General features: G+C 44.7%; 1 protein-coding gene across 3 annotated transcripts in view; it reads left to right on the top strand.

Moving 5' to 3' along the window:
- The window catches only part of HDAC11 (histone deacetylase 11), a 126,001-nt gene that overhangs the window by 45,528 nt on the left and 62,392 nt on the right, over positions 1 to 18,081 (top strand). For all 3 annotated transcript variants that reach the window (XM_060238291.1, XM_060238293.1, XM_060238292.1), the window contains 2 exons: positions 2,859 to 2,975; positions 7,329 to 7,371. In XM_060238291.1, the coding sequence (XP_060094274.1) occupies positions 2,859 to 2,975; positions 7,329 to 7,371 (160 nt within the window). The remainder of the gene's footprint in view (positions 1 to 2,858; positions 2,976 to 7,328; positions 7,372 to 18,081) is intronic.

The raw sequence follows: 18,081 nt of genomic DNA, 5'->3' as shown, positions 1-18,081 counted from the left end.
TGCGGCATCTCCCGGCGGGAGGGTGGCACCCGCACGGGACACATATCAAATGAAAGAGGGGGCGCAGGGCTATCAGAAACAGCCGGCGGAGGGAGTCGGGAGACCACTCCACTGGGGGATCCACACCCCGAAAGTGATGAAGGTGGAGCAGATAGAGCCAACAGGACAAAATAAATAGGCTGCATTATGCAGCACAGTTGAGAAAGTGCCTTATCCCATATACTGATGAAGTAAATACAGGATCTGAGAACAAAATTGCACTAGAAGACACAAACACAAAGCTCCCTTACACTGAATCAGTGCTTGGGTCCACCAAAGTCAGTATTGTCACATAAGAGAAGCCCTGTTGGATCAGGCCAGTGGCCCATCCAGTCCAACACTCTGCGTCACATAAGAACATAAGAGAAGCCCTGTTGGATCAGGCCAGTGGCCCATCCAGTCCAACACTCTGCGTCACATAAGAACATAAGAGAAGCCCTGTTGGATCAGGCCAGTGGCCCATCCAGTCCAACACTCTGCGTCACATAAGAACATAAGAGAAGCCCTGTTGGATCAGGCCAGTGGCCCATCCAGTCCAACACTCTGCGTCACATAACAACATAAGAGAAGCCCTGTTGGATCAGGCCAGTGGCCCATCCAGTCCAACACTCTGGGTCACATAAGAACATAAGAGAAGCCCTGTTGGATCAGGCCAGTGGCCCATCCAGTCCAACACTCTGCGTCACATAACAACATAAGAGAAGCCCTGTTGGATCAGGCCAGTGGCCCATCCAGTCCAACACTCTGCGTCACATAACAACATAAGAGAAGCCCTGTTGGATCAGGCCAGTGGCCCATCCAGTCCAACACTCTGGGTCACATAAGAACATAAGAGAAGCCCTGTTGGATCAGGCCAGTGGCCCATCCAGTCCAACACTCTGCGTCACATAACAACATAAGAGAAGCCCTGTTGGATCAGGCCAGTGGCCCATCCAGTCCAACACTCTGGGTCACATAAGAACATAAGAGAAGCCCTGTTGGATCAGGCCAGTGGCCCATCCAGTCCAACACTCTGCGTCACATAAGAACATAAGGAGGGAGGGAGGGAAGGAAGGAAGGGAAGGAAGGAAGGGAGGAAGGGAGGAAAGAAGGAAGGAGGGAAGGAAGGAAGAAAGGAGGGAGGGAAGGAAGGAAGAAAGGAGGGAGGGAAGGAAGGAAGGCCACCCCCTCCCGCCAGCCCCCCCCCACTTTCGGCCCCCTTACCTGCGGCGAGTCCGGCGGCGACGAGTCCGGCGGCGGCGGAGAGGCCTTCCCGACGCCCTCCCGGGCGGAGGAGCATGGGGGGGTGGTAGAGGCCCGGGAAGCGTCGGAAAGGCCCGCGGGGATCGCTGGAGGGCCTCCAGCGACCCCCGCGGGCCTTTCCGACGCCCTCCCGGGCGAAGAACAGCGGGGGGGTGGGGGTGTAGAGGCCCGGGGAGCGTCGGAAAGGCCCGCGGGGGTCGCTAGAGGGCCTCCAGCGACCCCCGCGGGCCTTTCCGATGCCCTCCCGGGCGAAGGACAGCGGGGGGGTGGGGGTGTAGAGGCCCGGGGAGCGTCGGAAAGGCCCGCGGGGGTCGCTGGAGGGCCTCCAGCGACCCCCGCGGGCCTTTCCGACGCCCTCCCGGGCGGAGGACAGCGGGGGGGTGGGGGTGTAGAGGCCCGGGGAGGGTCGGAAAGGCCCGCGGTGGTCGCTGGAGGGCCTCCAGCGACCACCGCGGGCCTTTCCGACGCCCTCCCGGGCCTCCGCCGCCACCGCCGGGCCCCGTGCGCGGGCGGGGAAGGCAGCGAGGGAGGGAGCGTCCCTGCGCATGCGCAGGGCGATCTGCGCACGCGCAGGGTCGCTCCCTCCCTCACTCGCTGCCTTCCCCGCCCGCGCGCGCGGCCCCCGGCTCTCTGGCTGGCTAAACCGGGACCTCTAATGGTCCCGGTATACCCAGCCCGGGAGCCGGGAATTGGGGGCCAGATTCGGGAAAGTCTCGGGAGACCGGGACGGTCTGGCCACCCTACCCTAAATTCACAGGATCCTCATTGCTGTCAGATGGCCATCTAGCCTCTCTTTAAAAACCTCCAGGGAAGGAGAGCCCACCACCTCCCGAGGAAGCCTGTTCCACTGACGAATTGCTCTAACTGTCAGGAAGTTCTTCCTAATGTTGAGCCGGAAACTCGTGATTTAATTTCAACCCATTGGTTCTGGTTCTACCTTCTGGGGCCACAGAAAACAATTCCACATCATCCTCTAAATGACAGCCCTTCAAGTACTTGAAGATGGTGATCATATCACCTCTCAGCCGCCTCCTCTCCAGGCTAAGCATCCCCAGCTCCTTCAGCCTTTCCTCATAGGACTTGTTCTCCAGGCCCCTCACCATCTTCATCGCCCTCCTTTGGACCCGTTCCAGCTTGTCTATATCCTTCTTAAAATGTGGTGCCCAAAATTGAACACAATACTCCAGGTGAGGTCTGATACGTGATCAGATATGTAATTTAGTACAAGCCTTATGTTCTAAGACCTATATTTAAAAACATTTCATAGTAAGCACAGTTAAATGTTTAGCACCATTAAATGCATGCTTTAAAAAGACCTTTTTAAACCTCAGATGTAATGTTCTTAGGTCACTGTTGGACATAAGAATACAAAAAAGATGTTTTCTTTCTAAGACCAGTTATCTCAATTACAGGTTGAATAATATAGTAATTTAATCTGCTGTTGTCATTTGATCACCAAAAATTTTTCCTGGAACTCATTGGTGCTTTTTATAGTAATTATTTTTTTACATTAATGTGTTTTATTTTGCATATGGTGTCATGAATACCCTAATCTTAATTGTGTTTTTTTCTTGTAGTGGTCATTTGCTGTGGCTGCAATTACAGAAATTCCACCAGTTCTCTTTTTGCCCAATTTCCTTGTCCAACGGAAGGTGCTAAGACCACTAAGAACGCAAACAGGAGGAACAATAATGGTAAAGAAAGTGCTTTCATAATTGTTTTTTTTTTCTCCTTGGTGTTTTAATTTATAGCATTTAGAAAAGGAGAATAAAATCTTGCCTATAGGGACTTCATTATAAATTCCAATACACTGAGGTTTTAGGAGAAGGTACCTCTCTTGATTGTGGTAGAAATGAACTGACTTTCTGTCTTGCAGAAAGAGAGGAATCCTAATGAATTCATTTTTTTTTTACATTTGACTTTTTTACATTTAAATATAGAGATCAATATCTGTAGGGTATGTCCTCTATTATTGAGCGGTATAAGGGGAAGTTTTAGATGTGTAAGAAGAGGAAATGAAATATATACAACTAATTTGTTGTGAATGTATGTTTAATATTTTACTTGTGTCATTACTGTGGAAGGCTTTTGAGTTGCTTAATATTTTGAACAAAATTTATTGTCTGCTAGGAGTGGATTTTCTATTTTTATTTAATAAAGCATTAAAGTACCTACAAATGTGCATGCTCTACTGGATTTCCTAGTTATTGAGGCCAAACTGGATGAATTTGCATCTATCTGTCCAAAGCAGATACAATGCCAGTTCAAGATACTTTGCACCCCAAGCAATCACTCCCCCCCCCACATGTTCCTAAACATAACAATATAGGTACATGGAATATAACATATTAATTCATTGCAAGGGACCATAGCATCATGTAAGAATGCATTTAATGGGTTTTACAATAGCTCTCCTTCCATATATACTAAAAGGGATTTTGTGGCACTGCAAAGACTAGCAGATGATTGTAGAATAGCTCATATTTCTCAGGGTTAATAGACATTCTTTTATAAGTACAGTGAGAAAAGAATAGGAGCGGGGACCCTTCACCTTGAGATAAGGAGATAGATTTAGTTTCCACCTCTTTCAAAGGTCAGGAACTTGTAGAACTACCACCACCTGCAGTTGCCTGGCTTTCAAATACCTCAGCACTAGCTAGAAAATAGTGACAGGATGCAGTAGTTCAACCCTAGTTCTTAATTGGCAGAGTAGTTCTTAATTGGCAGAGTGGCACAATGGAGGTGCCCTAATAAAGTCTTCATAGCTGTTTCTGGTACGAAATTTAGCTGGTTTTCATTGTATTTACCAATGCAATGGATTTCAGTGCACATGCGTGCATAGTGTGAAAGTGTACTGTGTCTACAGACAATAAAAACAAGTAACAGTTTTCAGTTGAATACCAGAAGTTCAGGGGTTGTCAGACACTGGTTTTAGTATTTCTGTAAGCAGCTCTTGAAAGTTTTCCTTCCTGCTCCTGTTTAGTTGCCTTCTCTCTAGAAGGTATTGACTGATAAGAATGTTTCATGCTGTGTGTATTCCAAAGTCAAGGAATGAGACTGATTAGAACTTGAGCAAGGGCCTTTTAAGCTGTGCTTCTATAGAACCAGCCCCACTCTAAGATCTGATCTTATAAGCAGCGTACAGAATTGTTGTTGAATTTGTTTGTAAAATGTAGGTGATGCAGTTCTTATTGTACTGTTTTGAGAATGCTGGAAGATGGAAGTGGATGTCTTTCCATTCAATTTGAAATGGGATTGTATGGGTGAGGAACGAAGAAATGACTGGTATCTGAATGATTTTAAAATCTATATGGGGGTTCCCTGGGTGGCTAAAATTTAGAACCATTACCATAGATAATTGCTAAATAAATGATTGCTATATTAGAATTTAACAGCAGATTGGACTGTGTTAACAAGGGTTTAAACGGATACCATTGTAGCTGTTGTGAGTAACAATGTTACTTTTGAGTGTGTTGCCATAGAATTGTCACAAACCAATCCTCTTGAATTTTGTGGTTGTTGAACACAACTGCTCACAGTTTCCCCCCTCTATGCATGTGTATAGTTATATCTGTTGCCTGGAGATTCACTTCATGAATCTGATAAAATAAGTTGTAGTCATAAAGTATGTGCTCCAACTAATCTTTGTCATCCGTATGGAATTCTTTTTTAGATCTGTTGTAATAGACTGACATGGCTAACCCTCTGTAATTTCTCTTTGGAATTACTTAATTTCTGCCAAAAGTAAGCTTAGTTTAGGGGTATATTTTCAACACTAGGGCTGAATCCTTGAAGAAAGATTGCCAACTTCTTGTTGGAAAATTCCTGGAAATTTAGGATGGAGTCTGAGAAGGGTGGACCTCAGTGGAGTATAATGACATAGAGTCCCTGCTCAAAAGCTGTCATTTCACCCAGGAAAATTGTTCTTTGTAGTCCAGAGATCAGCTGTAATTCTGAAAGATCTCCAGACCCCACCTGGAGTTTGATAAAAGTAAGAAAAATACCTTTGGGCATGTACGAAGTGCCTTTCCCATACTACTGAACAGCTGCCGTCTACTTTTCCCCATGTACTCATTAATTCAGGACCAAGATGCCTCTAGGCCACAAACATAGGCAGAATTTTCAAATTCAGAAGCTGAGTTCACAGCTCCATTCCTCTAGAAAAAGCTTCCTTGATTTTTGCTTCCCCCCCCCCCACTCTTCGTCACTTCCCATCATACTAAATAAAGATAATAGACCAGCTTACACAAATAGTGGAAGCAGGCAGTGTTAATTTTTGAATGTTGATTTTGATGCTTTAGCAATAATAAAAATGTATAGAAATTAGGAAAAAAGCCCTTCCCTTACTTAACCTCCTCTCCTCAGTTTCTAAAAATTTCCATTGTGGCCTCTGACTAGCCTCTTCAGTCTTATTGTGTATACAGTTTGCATGTTTGCATGTAACACTGAAGCTTTTGGGAGGAATTTTTTTTTAAGGGGGGGGGGGAGCCAGCAAATTAATTTTTAAAAATTACTTAATGCCAGTTTCTTTTCATACTTTAGTAATATATGTGATCAGACCTCAGATTCAGTGGGAGCTCACAGGAGCACAGCTCCTGAACCTTTCTGAGAGTTCCACCTCCCCTTTCTGAGAGTTCTACCTCCTTGTCCATTGACTAGTATGTGCAGCTGCATAACAATCCCTGGATGAGCTCCACCACCTATTTTTCTACAAAGTGACTCCTGTATGTGGTTTACAAGGAAGGGAGGATCATCTCTAATATGCAGTTTTTCGAGTTAGAGACAAAGGTGGGAAAGATAGCTTTGTGAAAATTTTGCTTTCACATTTAGTTATCATAGTGCAAAGAGGGGAGATACAATAAAACACATTTGGAAGATAGAGGAGTCCTCTGGAGCTGGCCAGACAGGCAGTTCCCAGTGGGAGGAAGAACAAGGCAGGTTCTGTCATGGTAAGGACAGCTCAGCTTGCTCCAGATGGCATTCCTTTCATTATGCCATCTCAAGCAGCTGTGGTTGTTTCCTGCAGAGAACTGGGTTTGAGGTCCTTTTAATAAAGGGAAGAAAACAGAATGTATAGGAGAAGAGAACTGAACCTTAACTCTCTCCTTCCTCCGTACTGTACTGTGTGAAGCATTTTCCTCTAAATTGGCTCTGATATGAGAAGTTAAGAAAAATGCTTAAAGCATGAGAGCGTGGCAAATACAGAGGTAGCAGAGTTTAGGGTTCAACTCCATTCACTCATGTGTTCCATTTTCTGTAAACAAACAAAAGCAGACTCCTCATGTACTAAGCATTTTTCAGATCTTGCAACAATTTTTTAAATTATAGCATTTATATGACACTTTTCTCCCTAAAGAAATCAAAAGAATCTTAGAGAATTTCCAGACCAAGCAATTTAACAATATAATTTAAATAAACAACATTAAAAGGAAATATGTGTCTTGGGTGGGTCCTAATTCACTTGACTGCCTATTAAAAGTCCCAAGATGTGAGTCATGGCTAAGAGCCAGGAGCCCTTTGATTCTTGCCATTCATTTCTGCCCAAGGGCCATACCAGGTTATCTTCAGACAGAGGAGAAAACATAGGCAGCCCAAACAATGCTCAGATGCTGTTTGCTTGCAAGTAGACTCTCCCCAACTCCCACCCCACCCAGGCCATCAAGAGGATGTTATCTGGAATAGTCAGGTTTTTAAAATTATTATTGTTATTTACAATGAAGAATTCATAAGCTTTATCACTAGATAAATTATTGATCTTAGTTATTTTCTGCACTTTTCCCTTTGCCTACTAGGGGTCAGTATTCTACTCTTAGTAGGAAATTTAATATTAATTGTGAAAAATAAATATTTTAAAGTGATTGTTTCATGTTGGTGATTCTTAACAGAGTAGTCCAGCATGCTTTACGTTTTGTAATAATTTAATTTTCCATTTAATACACTTCAAAATGTGATCTATGGTCATTAGAAATAAAAATATGAAAGAGATACTTGCATTATCAAATACTATTTCTCCAATATTCATTAACATTCTTGATTCATTTTTAAAGGCTGGAAAACTTGCCATTGAGAGGGGATGGGCAATTAATGTTGGTAAGTAAAATGTATATGTACATCTGAGTGTTAAAATTATTTTCCTTCAAAGTGCTTCTTGTCTTCCTATTATAATGATAGGTAGTCCCCCTGTGCAGGCACTGAGTCATTACTGACCCATGTGGTGATGCCACATCATTATGTTTTCTTGGCAGACTTTTACGGGGTGGTTTGCCACTGCCTTCCCCAGTCATCTACACTTTACCCCCAGCAAGCTGGGTACTCATTTACTGATCTCAAAAGGATGGAAGGCTGAGTCAGCCTTGAACTGACTACTCAAACCTGGCTTCTGCCAGGATCGAACTTTGGTCATGAGCAGGGCTTGGACTGCAATACTGCAGCTTACCATTCTGTCATGATGCTTCTTTCCTATTATAATAGTAGATCAGAATCACATAATCAGTTCTCAAAATTAATAATGTTGATTGTATTTATAAATGTTTCAGTTTTACTAAACTGTTCCAATTCAGCAGTGGCAATCCCTCCATAGCTCCATAGCTTGGGTCTTCACATACATGATCATAAGGTGCCTGAGAATCCTCTTTGTATATATCCATTGGCCTGTGTCTTAGTACCCTACTAAGCGAAATTTGAAGGCTTTCTCCAGACTGAGAAGCCGGCCTCCACTTTAAGTGGCTGTTCTCCAATGGAAAAGTTACTTAAAAGGCTCCAAGTTAAGTGATGCTAAAGTGACTTATATTACTGAATCTGATTGTGATCCCTGATAATTACTTGTGAGGGTAGGAACTGAACTGAGACATAAACTCCCTCACGGACAAAGGGAGAGTGCTGACAGTGGAAGACATCTGTCCAGTTGAAGGCTGACTTTTTTGCATATGTGAATTCTGGAAATAATTGGAAATTCTGGAAATAGATTTAAACAGAATTTTTGGAAGCAGGCAGCTGGAAATATATGGAAAATAAGAAGTTAGAAAAATATCTTTGGGCTTTAATTGCCATGATAGATTGCTGTATGAAACTTCATTTTTAAAGGCTGTATAATGATATAATATTATTAAACAGTACCATTAAAGTATGTGGTACTTTACAGCATATACTAAATAAATTAAAAACCCTCCTGGGTCAGTCCATTTACAATACAATCAGTGTTTCCCATGCTTCTGATACAAAAAAAATGACACTTTTATTCAAAAAGGTTTGCACTGAAAGTGTGTGAGAGTAAGAGTTAGTTGCTTCCTGTGTTCTTGCATTCATTGCTGATTTGAATGTGCCTCCTGTAAGGGCAAATTACTATGTGATTAAATGATCCTGTCACACCTGACATAGACATGTGGATGGGCTATGCACCCCTAGTGTAGGCTTGGTTGAAGAAGGAAAAGTCAATGCTGAATGGGTCTCTGGGTCCAAGCCACTATTTTTGTTTCTTTTTGTTTTTCTTTTAAGATGACTTGTGATAAGATGACTCGTGTAGCCAAACTGTACTTTATGGGATAATGAATTGATTAATCCAGTGGTTCTCAGACATTGGGTTGTGAATTTTCCACAAGTGGGTCATAAGCTTAGGAAGGAGAAAGAGGAACAGAATGAACTGGAAGAGGAGGCTTGGTATTAAATTTGGGTTTGCCTTTGAATATTGTGTTAAATACCCATGAACTGCAGCTTGTTACTCAGCTTGTTCCTATATAATCTACATATGAATTCTCAAGTGTGGGCAGATCTGCAGATACCTAAATCTGTGGATTAGGCCTACACTGAGAAAAAGGAGGTTTTTCTCCAAACTTGGGGAGGTTTACAGGAAAATCTTTAAAATTTAAAAATACATTGGGAGTCAGTGTACTCTCAGCAGTGATGGAGAGGCAGGAGCCACTGTGGGCCTGATGGGGAGACTGGGAGCTGCAATGAGCTTGCTGGCGGCAGGTACAACATTTGAGGAACTCAGGAGCTGCAGCAGGCTTGTATTTATTTATATCAATATACGTAATTCTCAACATGGTCACATCTGTGGATACTGAAATCTGGAGACTAAAGCCATTAACAGACAAGACAGATCTTTCAGTGAACCTGAAAAAGGTCTAGGTTTTCAGAAAAGGCTGAAATCTATTTCAAAATACATTTTGGGGGGCGGGGTGAAGGTTAAAACCCTCCAAACTTATAGTAGCAGTGCCTGCAGCTTTAAGAAGTGAATGCCCTCAGTAGTCATTGTTAGGCAACCACAATAGATTTTCCAGCCTTCAAGCCTTGGTTTCACTCAGTACAAGGCAGGGGAAGGAGGCAGGGCCTTTTCCAGGGCTGTTTTGGCTTCCCAGTCTTATCTCTGCTCCCCTCTTTACTGCCCTGAAGAGAGGAGTCATTGAGGCCAGACCCAGTAAGAATTACCAGGTCACTTGCATTACTTACTGAGGCCTGGCTGCTTGCTATTCTTCAGCAAGGCAGCCCCACAAAAGCCAGCATGGTGTAGTGGTTAGTGTTTCAGAATAGGATCTAGGAGACCATGGAAGCTTGGTGAGTGACTTTGGGACAGTCACACATTCTCAGCCTAACCTACTTCACAGGATTGTGTTGTGAGGATAAAATTGACAATTAGTGAATTATACAAGTCCTCAGGGCCAGATGAACTGCATCCAAGGGTACTAAAAGAACTTGTGGATGTAATTTCCGAGCCTTTGGCCATTATTTTTGAGAATTCTTGGGAGAACAGGTGAGGTGCTGGAAGATCAGAGGCAGGCAAATGTTATCCGCATCTTCAAGAAGGAGAAAAAGGAGGATCCGGGAAACAGCTTGACATCTATACCTGGAAAAGTTTTAGAACAAATCATCAAATAGTCACTCCTGGAACATTTAGCAAGGATAGCATGAGTTTCTCAAGAACAAGGCATGTCAGACTAACCTGATCTTTATTTTTTGAGGAAGTGACTACCAAGCTGGATCAGAAGAATGTTGTAGACATACTACTTTATCTTGATTTCAGTAAGACTTTTGATAAGGTTCCACATACTATGCTTGTTGATAAGTTGACAAGTTGGTAAAATATGGTTTGGATCCTGTTACTGTTAGGTGGATCTGTAACTGGCTAACAGACCACATCTAAAGAGTGCTTGTGAATGGTTCCTCATCCTCTTGGAGACGAGTGACAAGTGGAGTGCCTCAAGGATCTGTCCTGGGGCCTCTTTTGTTCAACATCTTTATAAAAGATTTGGATGAAGGAATAGAGGGAATGCTTATAAAATTTGCAGATGATAATAAATTGGGAGGGGTTGCAAATACAGTAGCAGACAGAAGCATCCAGTCTGTACTTTGAAGTAGTTTCCAAATTGTACCTATCCCTGCTTATATTCCTTTTCTTTTTCTCTCTCAAAATACATGTAATTGGCTATTTAGTTTAACATAAGAACATAAGTGGAGGATGATAAGCAGTGGGATGCCGCAGGGCTCAGTACTGGGTCCCATGCTCTTTAACTTAAGAACATAAGAGAAGCCATGTTGGATCAGGCCAATGGCTCATCCAGTCCAACACTCTGTATCACACAGTGGCCAATTATTTATATATATACACACACACTGTGGCTAATAGCCACTGATGGACCTCTGCTCCATATTTTTGAACCTCATCTGCCACGTTGACGCCCACACACCCAGCCTCAGCAGTTCCCTTTGGAGTGCCTCACAATCCTCTCTGGTTCTCACCACCCTGAACAATTTAGTGTCATCCACAAACTTGGCCACTTCATCCCGAAAGACCCTCGTCTCAGAGACAAAGGCATCCAGGGCTGCTCTCTGCTCCACCATGCGCTCCAGCGTGGCACAGGTGGAGTTCCAGCGTGTGCTGACGTCACTGATCAGGCGGTGCCCTGGCACGCCTGTCAGTGTCTGGTTCTCACGCAGCAGATAGGAGTCCGTATTGCTGCGTGAGAAGTGACTCGTGATGTGCTGACACTTCAGGTGCAGAAGTCGGTACTCATGGGTCGTGGCTAGATACCGACGATCCTGGCTTTTCGTCTGGCCCAATGCGTCCTTACCATGAGGTGGAGAAGGTGGGCCATGCAAGGAAGGCTTTGTAGGCCCTGACGCTGGAGAGCCGCCTTGATGTTGGAGCCACCGTCGGTCACCACGAAGCCCGTGGCGACATCCCCGCTGCCTACCCAGCCCTCTAACTGCCGTCAGAGGATGGCTCTGAGAGCGTCCACCGTGTGCGGTACGTTGACTGCTTCGGCATGCAGCAAGACCCAGCGATAGCTGGCCTGGCAGTCCTGACCCTGCCTGCCACTGCTGCCACCCCCACCCTACAGCTCAGTGGGTTTCCACCAATGCACAGTCAGGGAGAGACACCCCTCGAACGCATACTGGGAGCTCCAGATATCTGAGTTGAAATGAACAGTCCCCCCCAGCAGCACGGGACAAATGCGCCTTCACCACAGATCTGGTTGCTTTGAAAACAGATGGCACAATGGTCCTGCTAATGGTGGTTCTAGCAGGAACTTTGTACCAGGGTGCCAGGTACTCGAGCAACCGTAGCACTCCAGGATTCTCGACCACTGAAAATGGAAGCCCGTGGGCGACTGACCTGGCAAGGTTCCAGGCGATCACCCTCCTGCCGTACTTGATTACCCCTCTTGGCACACAGGTGCTACCCCCACCAAATGTCTCAGGCAGAGATGGCTGGCATCCCTGCACTGCCACGGAACTCTCCTGGAGAGCACTGGAGGTAGTCGCGATGGGACGGACCTCCTGGCTGGGTGGTGTTGGCCGCTTGGGCACCCCAGCACCAGCCTACTTCTCCCCTTTAAGAAGCACCGCCTGGTGGTACTTCCGCAGGTGGTTCCGCACCCCCCCCCCCAGAGTCAGGTGGACAGGGTCATTGCATGGTTCCTCCAGAAGTCGGAAATGCTTCCTGACAGCTTAGGTTTCCGGGGCCACTTGACCGGCAGCTTGGGTTTCTGGAGCCACCTCCTATGAGGTGCTCAGGGCAGACACATCATGTCTTGGAGTGGCAGGAGGGACTGGCTGCTGGGGGGAAATGGGCGGAGATGGAGGCATATCATATGTCTCCATTTCTTCCCCCTGCATCCCATACGGCCTCTCCTCCTGGCCATCTCCTGAAGGACTGCTCCTGAAGGAACCAAAGAAGGGGGCTAGTCCTTCTCAACCAGCTTCTCCTCCAGCTCCTGCACGACACTCTGCACCCTCCTTGGGGTGATCATTTTGGACAGAAAACTGTCCCCAAACTCATCTCCAAGGAGGGCTGCTCTTGCTGCCTTTCCTCCGGCTGCTGAGGCCGAGCGACATCAGCTGGAGGAGAGACTGTTTGAGCAGCAGATCCCTGTTCAGTGCCAGCATCTAATGTCACTCTCCTGGGGGCGCCCCAGCAGCAGCCTTGATGAAGGGCCCAAGGTGGGCCTTCTTCATCACACTCCGGCCAGAGGTCGGAGTGCTGGAAGGTGGCTGTGGAGTGGCCCTATGCACAGGTGGGGGGAATACCTGCTTCCTCCTCCTCCCCCCCTCTAGTCTTCTCCTTGGCCTTGACCCCAAGGCCTCTCTTCTGTTGCCTGTCACTCATGTCACCCTTGGCCCTTCTCACACAACCTGAACTGAGAGTGGGTTTTTTTTACAAACCAAACTCATTGCACTGTACCCTGAACTAACAGGTGCCCTGACTTCTTTTTAAAAACCCTCCCACCAAAACTTGTTTGTTTGTTTTTTTGGTCCCTAACCTGTCCTTCTTTGGGTTGGGGTAGTAGTAGTCTGGTAAAGTTTAGGAGACTAGGTGATCCTGCTTCTACCTGGCTACAGTTTTTAAACGACTACTTTGAGATGAAGGCAGTCCTTGTTATATCCTCCTAGTTAAACTTCTCCTAACTAGATCCTGGGACAAACTGGATTTCCTTGCAAACTAGAAATCAGGTGTCCCCTATAACTTGAGAGAAGCTGTGGTTTACCCTATGGAAATCTAAGGATGTACTAGCTTTCAGTGGCTGAAAGCAAGATGCACTGCAACCCTAGTCTCTTTAAAAGGGAGCCTGATGTGGCCTAGTAGTCATGCTGCCTTTTATGAGAAACCTAAAATGTTTATAAATTGCCCCAATCTGGCCTGGTTGAATTTTGAAAGAAGAAAAAGCCCTAAACTGGATTAATTTGTTTTTAAATTTCAAAAAACACTATCCCTAAAAACACCCTTTTTAGTGGGGCAGCCTATTTAGTGGCCCTAGCCAAACTGAAAGCACCCTCAGACTCCAAAAATAACTCTATAAAAACATGAAAGTGACCCACCCCACACAGTCCACACACCATCCCCCACACCAACCAGAGGTAATTTTAAAAAACCAGAATATGACAGAAAGAAACTTAACTTTTAACGCCCCCCCCCAAAAAAAAACAGAAACAGGAAAAGGGACAACACGACAGGATGCAAAACCAGCAACAACAGAGAATAGATCCAAACAGATCACTGAGAAAGGCCAACAAACTCAACTTTAAAAAGTGACCTTTTTAACAATGAAAATTAGGCCAAACAACCCCCCCCCCCAAGAACCAGAAGAGAAAAGGAACAACAGCAGCACAACACAGCAGCAACAAATCAAACACAGAATCCTTTTAAAAGAGTAAAAAACTTGACTTTTAACAATACAAGAAGTTTACCAACCCCTCCCCCCCAAAAAAACCCTACACCCTAACCCCAAGAAATCCAAGCCACCCAAATCAGGAAAAGTAAAAGGACACTGCACTTTTAAAAGTCCTCTCACTAAAGTAAGATATGGGCAGATTGGCAACCACCCCACCCCAGGCCCCCACCCCCAGCAGAACCCCCTAACCCTAGCCCCAAATAAGCTACCCAGTACTCACCCACCCAAATCTGGATAAGTAAAGGGACTCTAAGTCTTTATAAGTCCTTTTACTAACTAAAATAAATACAAGAACCCCAAGAGTGTCTTACCTTAGATGTCTTCTCTTCTCCAGGCAGGTCAGGCAAGGCTGAGAGAGAGCAGCAGCAGCTGAGGCCAAGGGCCAGTGCAGCACAATCTCTCTCTCACACCAACAGAGCAGCAATGGAATGGAGTCCAGCCAGGCAGACTCCTTAAAAAGGTTCTCTGGCTTTACACAGAACAGTTTCAAAAAATACCACTGCTCTGTGATTGGCCATAGAACACTGTTTACTTGGATACCCAAGTAAACAAAAGAACAATGTTGCTGATGGCTGGGGGATTAGCATGCATTTGCCTGCAAAGCATGCACTTGCAATGCATTTGCAATGTATTTTGCAAATGCATGCTTTGGATTGGCTGCTGGGGCTCCTCTTCCCCTCCCTCCCTGATCCCAGGGAGGCTATGGGAGAGGCAGGAAAAGGCTTCCAAAGGCGGGAAAGGAGGCAAGCAGCTCCCCTGAGGCTGCAGAAGATCCTTTCCCGCCTTTTCCATGGAGTTCTGTATACTTCCGAATATCTATTCAGAAGTATACGGGGAGCAGTATACAGCTCCCATATTATGGCTGCAAATTGGATTTGGAAGTATACGGCGCCATATACTTCCATATCAGGGGTGATTCGGTGGTTTCTTCAGTTCGTCCGAACCAAATGCACACCCCTTATGCCAACCTGGAGAACCTGAGGCAGAAAGGTAAGGGTTACTGGAGACGGAAACACATTATAGGTGTCTATATGCCAATGCTAAAAGTCTCCACGCCTAGATGGGCATTGTTTGGTGTTCAATGACAATGTAGATAGAGTAGGTATCTCAGAAACTTGGTGCAATGGGAAAAATCTATGGGATACACTAATTCCAGGCAGGACAGGGAGGGGTGGGATTGATGGTGGTGTTGCATTGTATATCAAAGAGGTCAGAGAATCATAGAGGACATAGAATCATAGAGTTGAAAGGGACCTCTAGGGTCATCTAGTCCAACACTGCACAATGCAGGAAAGTTACAAATACCTCATCCCTCCCTAAAGTCCAAAACTGTCACATTTGATTTCAAAAGAGGGAACTTCACAAAAATGAATGGGATAGTAAAAAGGAATCTGAAGGAGAAACACAAGAGAGTCAAATCCCTAGAGGATGCTTGGAAGCTATTTAAAACCACATTAATTGAAGCCCGAATAGTATGCATTCCACAGATTGGGAAAGGCACTGCTATGTCTAAAAGAAGGCCTGTGTGGTTAACAATACAAGTCAGGGAAGCTATAAAAAGTAAAGAGGCTTAAAAAAAAGTGGAAGTACAGCATATATACAACAATATCTTTATTGTATTAGCAAAATATTGCCATAGCAACCAACCAAATACAACAATAAAATAAAAGGGAACGAAGAGAAAACGCAAAGCAACATCCAGTACCTCATTCCATACTACGATAAGAGGTCATACAATCCTAAAAGTATCTAGAATAAAATGTCAATAAAAATTTTAAAACCTAAAAATCTATACATTCTAAACTTTTAGAACCTTTACAGACTAAATTTAAAACAACAAAATTTAACCAGGACTACACTAGAAAAGAACTGAAAGTGATAATAGAGAGCGATCATTGAGGCGCAGTCTTCATTTTCTTTTCCATGACAACAGCCGCAAACCTTGTGACTTGAAAAGTAGTGTATTTATCTCTATCAGACAGTAAAAAAACTAGTTTCTCCTGATTTGACTTCCCAAGAAGAGATAACAGAATAAGACCCAGAAACCTATTCCGTTCAGAGTTAAAATCAGGGCAATAAAACATGGCATGAGAAAGGTCCTCAATAGAAGTTTGGTCACAAATACAAACTCTTTTCCGATAAGGAATCTGCCTAAAGCGACCTTCATTGGCCAATAAAGGCAATAAATCAAAGCCAGCCCTCGTAAATGCTTTCCGAAGCTTGGGATTCGCTAAAGTAACAAAATATGAAGGAAATATTGGATACAATAAAGATAAGTGATTATAAACCACAGCTGTTTTCAATTCACCTATAGTTCCCATGTCAGCTTGAATAGATTGATCTAACAATCTTTGCTTGACCAAGGATTTAGCCGTGTCAAACCCAAGAGAACCCAAAAAATCAACTGAAAACCCAAGCTTGGCCACTATATTCAGAACAAAACTGCGCCAAGACCTATCCTTAATTTCCCCATATGCCAAGGTTAACAGTTCCGGTGCCATATGAAAAATAATCTTCAACAAAAAGTTGATAGTTATTTTATAAGCTAAAGTAGTTATCCGAGGTAGAGATAGTTCCAGTCTAGTCATTGGCGAAGGTAAAAAGTGGAAGTTCTGTTGCAATGAATTAAACAGGAGAGACCGCAGGCTTTGGCAAAAGAAATGCGAGTGAATAATTTAGACATACCAAAAGAGATTTTGAGGAGCAGGTTGCTAAGAAGATTTCACCATGTTACCCTGTTTTATGTGGCATCCCTCAAGGGGTGATCCTCTGCCTGATGTTATTTAACATCTATGTGCACCCCCTCACCCAGTTCATCCAAGGGTCGGACTGGGTTGTTTCAGGACACTGATGAAACCCAGCTATATCTGTTGATGGATGGCCAACCAGCCTCCACCCTGGATATCTTGGCTAGGGCAGTAGAGGCTGTGGCTGATTATTTATAACAGAGCTGGCTAAAATTTAATCCTGTGAAGACAGAGGTCCTGTTCCTGTGTTGTAGGGGAATAAGCTTGGGAATCCAACTTCCAGCCCTTGGTGGGGCACCATTGATTCCAGCACCAAAGGTGAGGAGCTTGGGAGTCACTCTGGATGCCTCCCTTTCTGTGGAGGCCCAGGTTACTAATGTTGTCAGATCAGCCTTTTACCATATTTGTCTAGTCAGGCAACTGGTTTCTTATCTCTCCTCCCGTGACTTGGTAGCAATGATTAATGCAATGTTCACTTCTAGGCTTGGTTACTGCAACTTGCTCTACATGGGCCTACCGTTAAACCTGACCTGGAAACTCTAGCTGGTACAAAATGCAGTGGCATGCCTGCTGACTGGGATGCCCATGTGAGTGCACATTCACCCAGTATTGCACTAACTGCATTGGTTGCCAGTTGAGTACTGAATCAGGTTTAAGATAATGGTTTTTTGTGGCCAGAGACCAGCATACCTACAGGACTGTCTCTCCCCATATGTGCCCTGAAGAGCCTTGCATTCTTCAGACCAGCACTGTTTAACAGCCCCAGTCCCAAAAAACTCCACCTTGACCAGGGCCAGAGCCTTCTCCACTCAGGCCTCAGCCTGGTGGAACATGCTCCCAATTGAGATCTGGCCTCTGTGGGACTTATTGCAATTCTGCAGGGCCTGTAGAATGAAGCTGTTCTGACAGGTCTTTGGTTGAGGCAGTGGACATCAAAGAACTTTGGCCTTCCCTGCTTCAGGTGACCTGGCGTTATTTAAATCAAGGATATTGGACATCATGGATGACTTGTTCTAGTAAGAGCGTGTCACTGCCCTCTCTGACATGAACTCAACCTGCATTGAAATAAGAAACTATTTGCTGAGTTGCCAGCAGGTATTTATTTCAGCACATATTTAAATCAGTTAATTTTATTGATCTTCTTCGTGGTCTCTGTGCTTCACACTCATGGGATATAGCGCCTGCGCCAGTCCCTCGAATCGGTACCTAAAAAGCCCGGGATTTTTTGCGCTCGGCACCAGTGGGCATGCGCAGGCGTCCCAGTACGCATGCTCACCAGAAGCAGCGCGCAGATCCCGACAGTTCCTTTTTTTTTTGTTTTAACAGTTTATTGATAACATATGGTTACAAATCTTAATTTTATATTTTCAGTGCTAACCCATATG

The sequence above is a fragment of the Heteronotia binoei genome, chromosome 5 (assembly GCF_032191835.1).
Source record: "Heteronotia binoei isolate CCM8104 ecotype False Entrance Well chromosome 5, APGP_CSIRO_Hbin_v1, whole genome shotgun sequence".
Classification (NCBI taxonomy): domain Eukaryota; kingdom Metazoa; phylum Chordata; class Lepidosauria; order Squamata; family Gekkonidae; genus Heteronotia; species Heteronotia binoei.
Note: the sequence above shows the minus strand (reverse complement) of the source record. Positions and strands in the feature narration are given on the sequence as shown.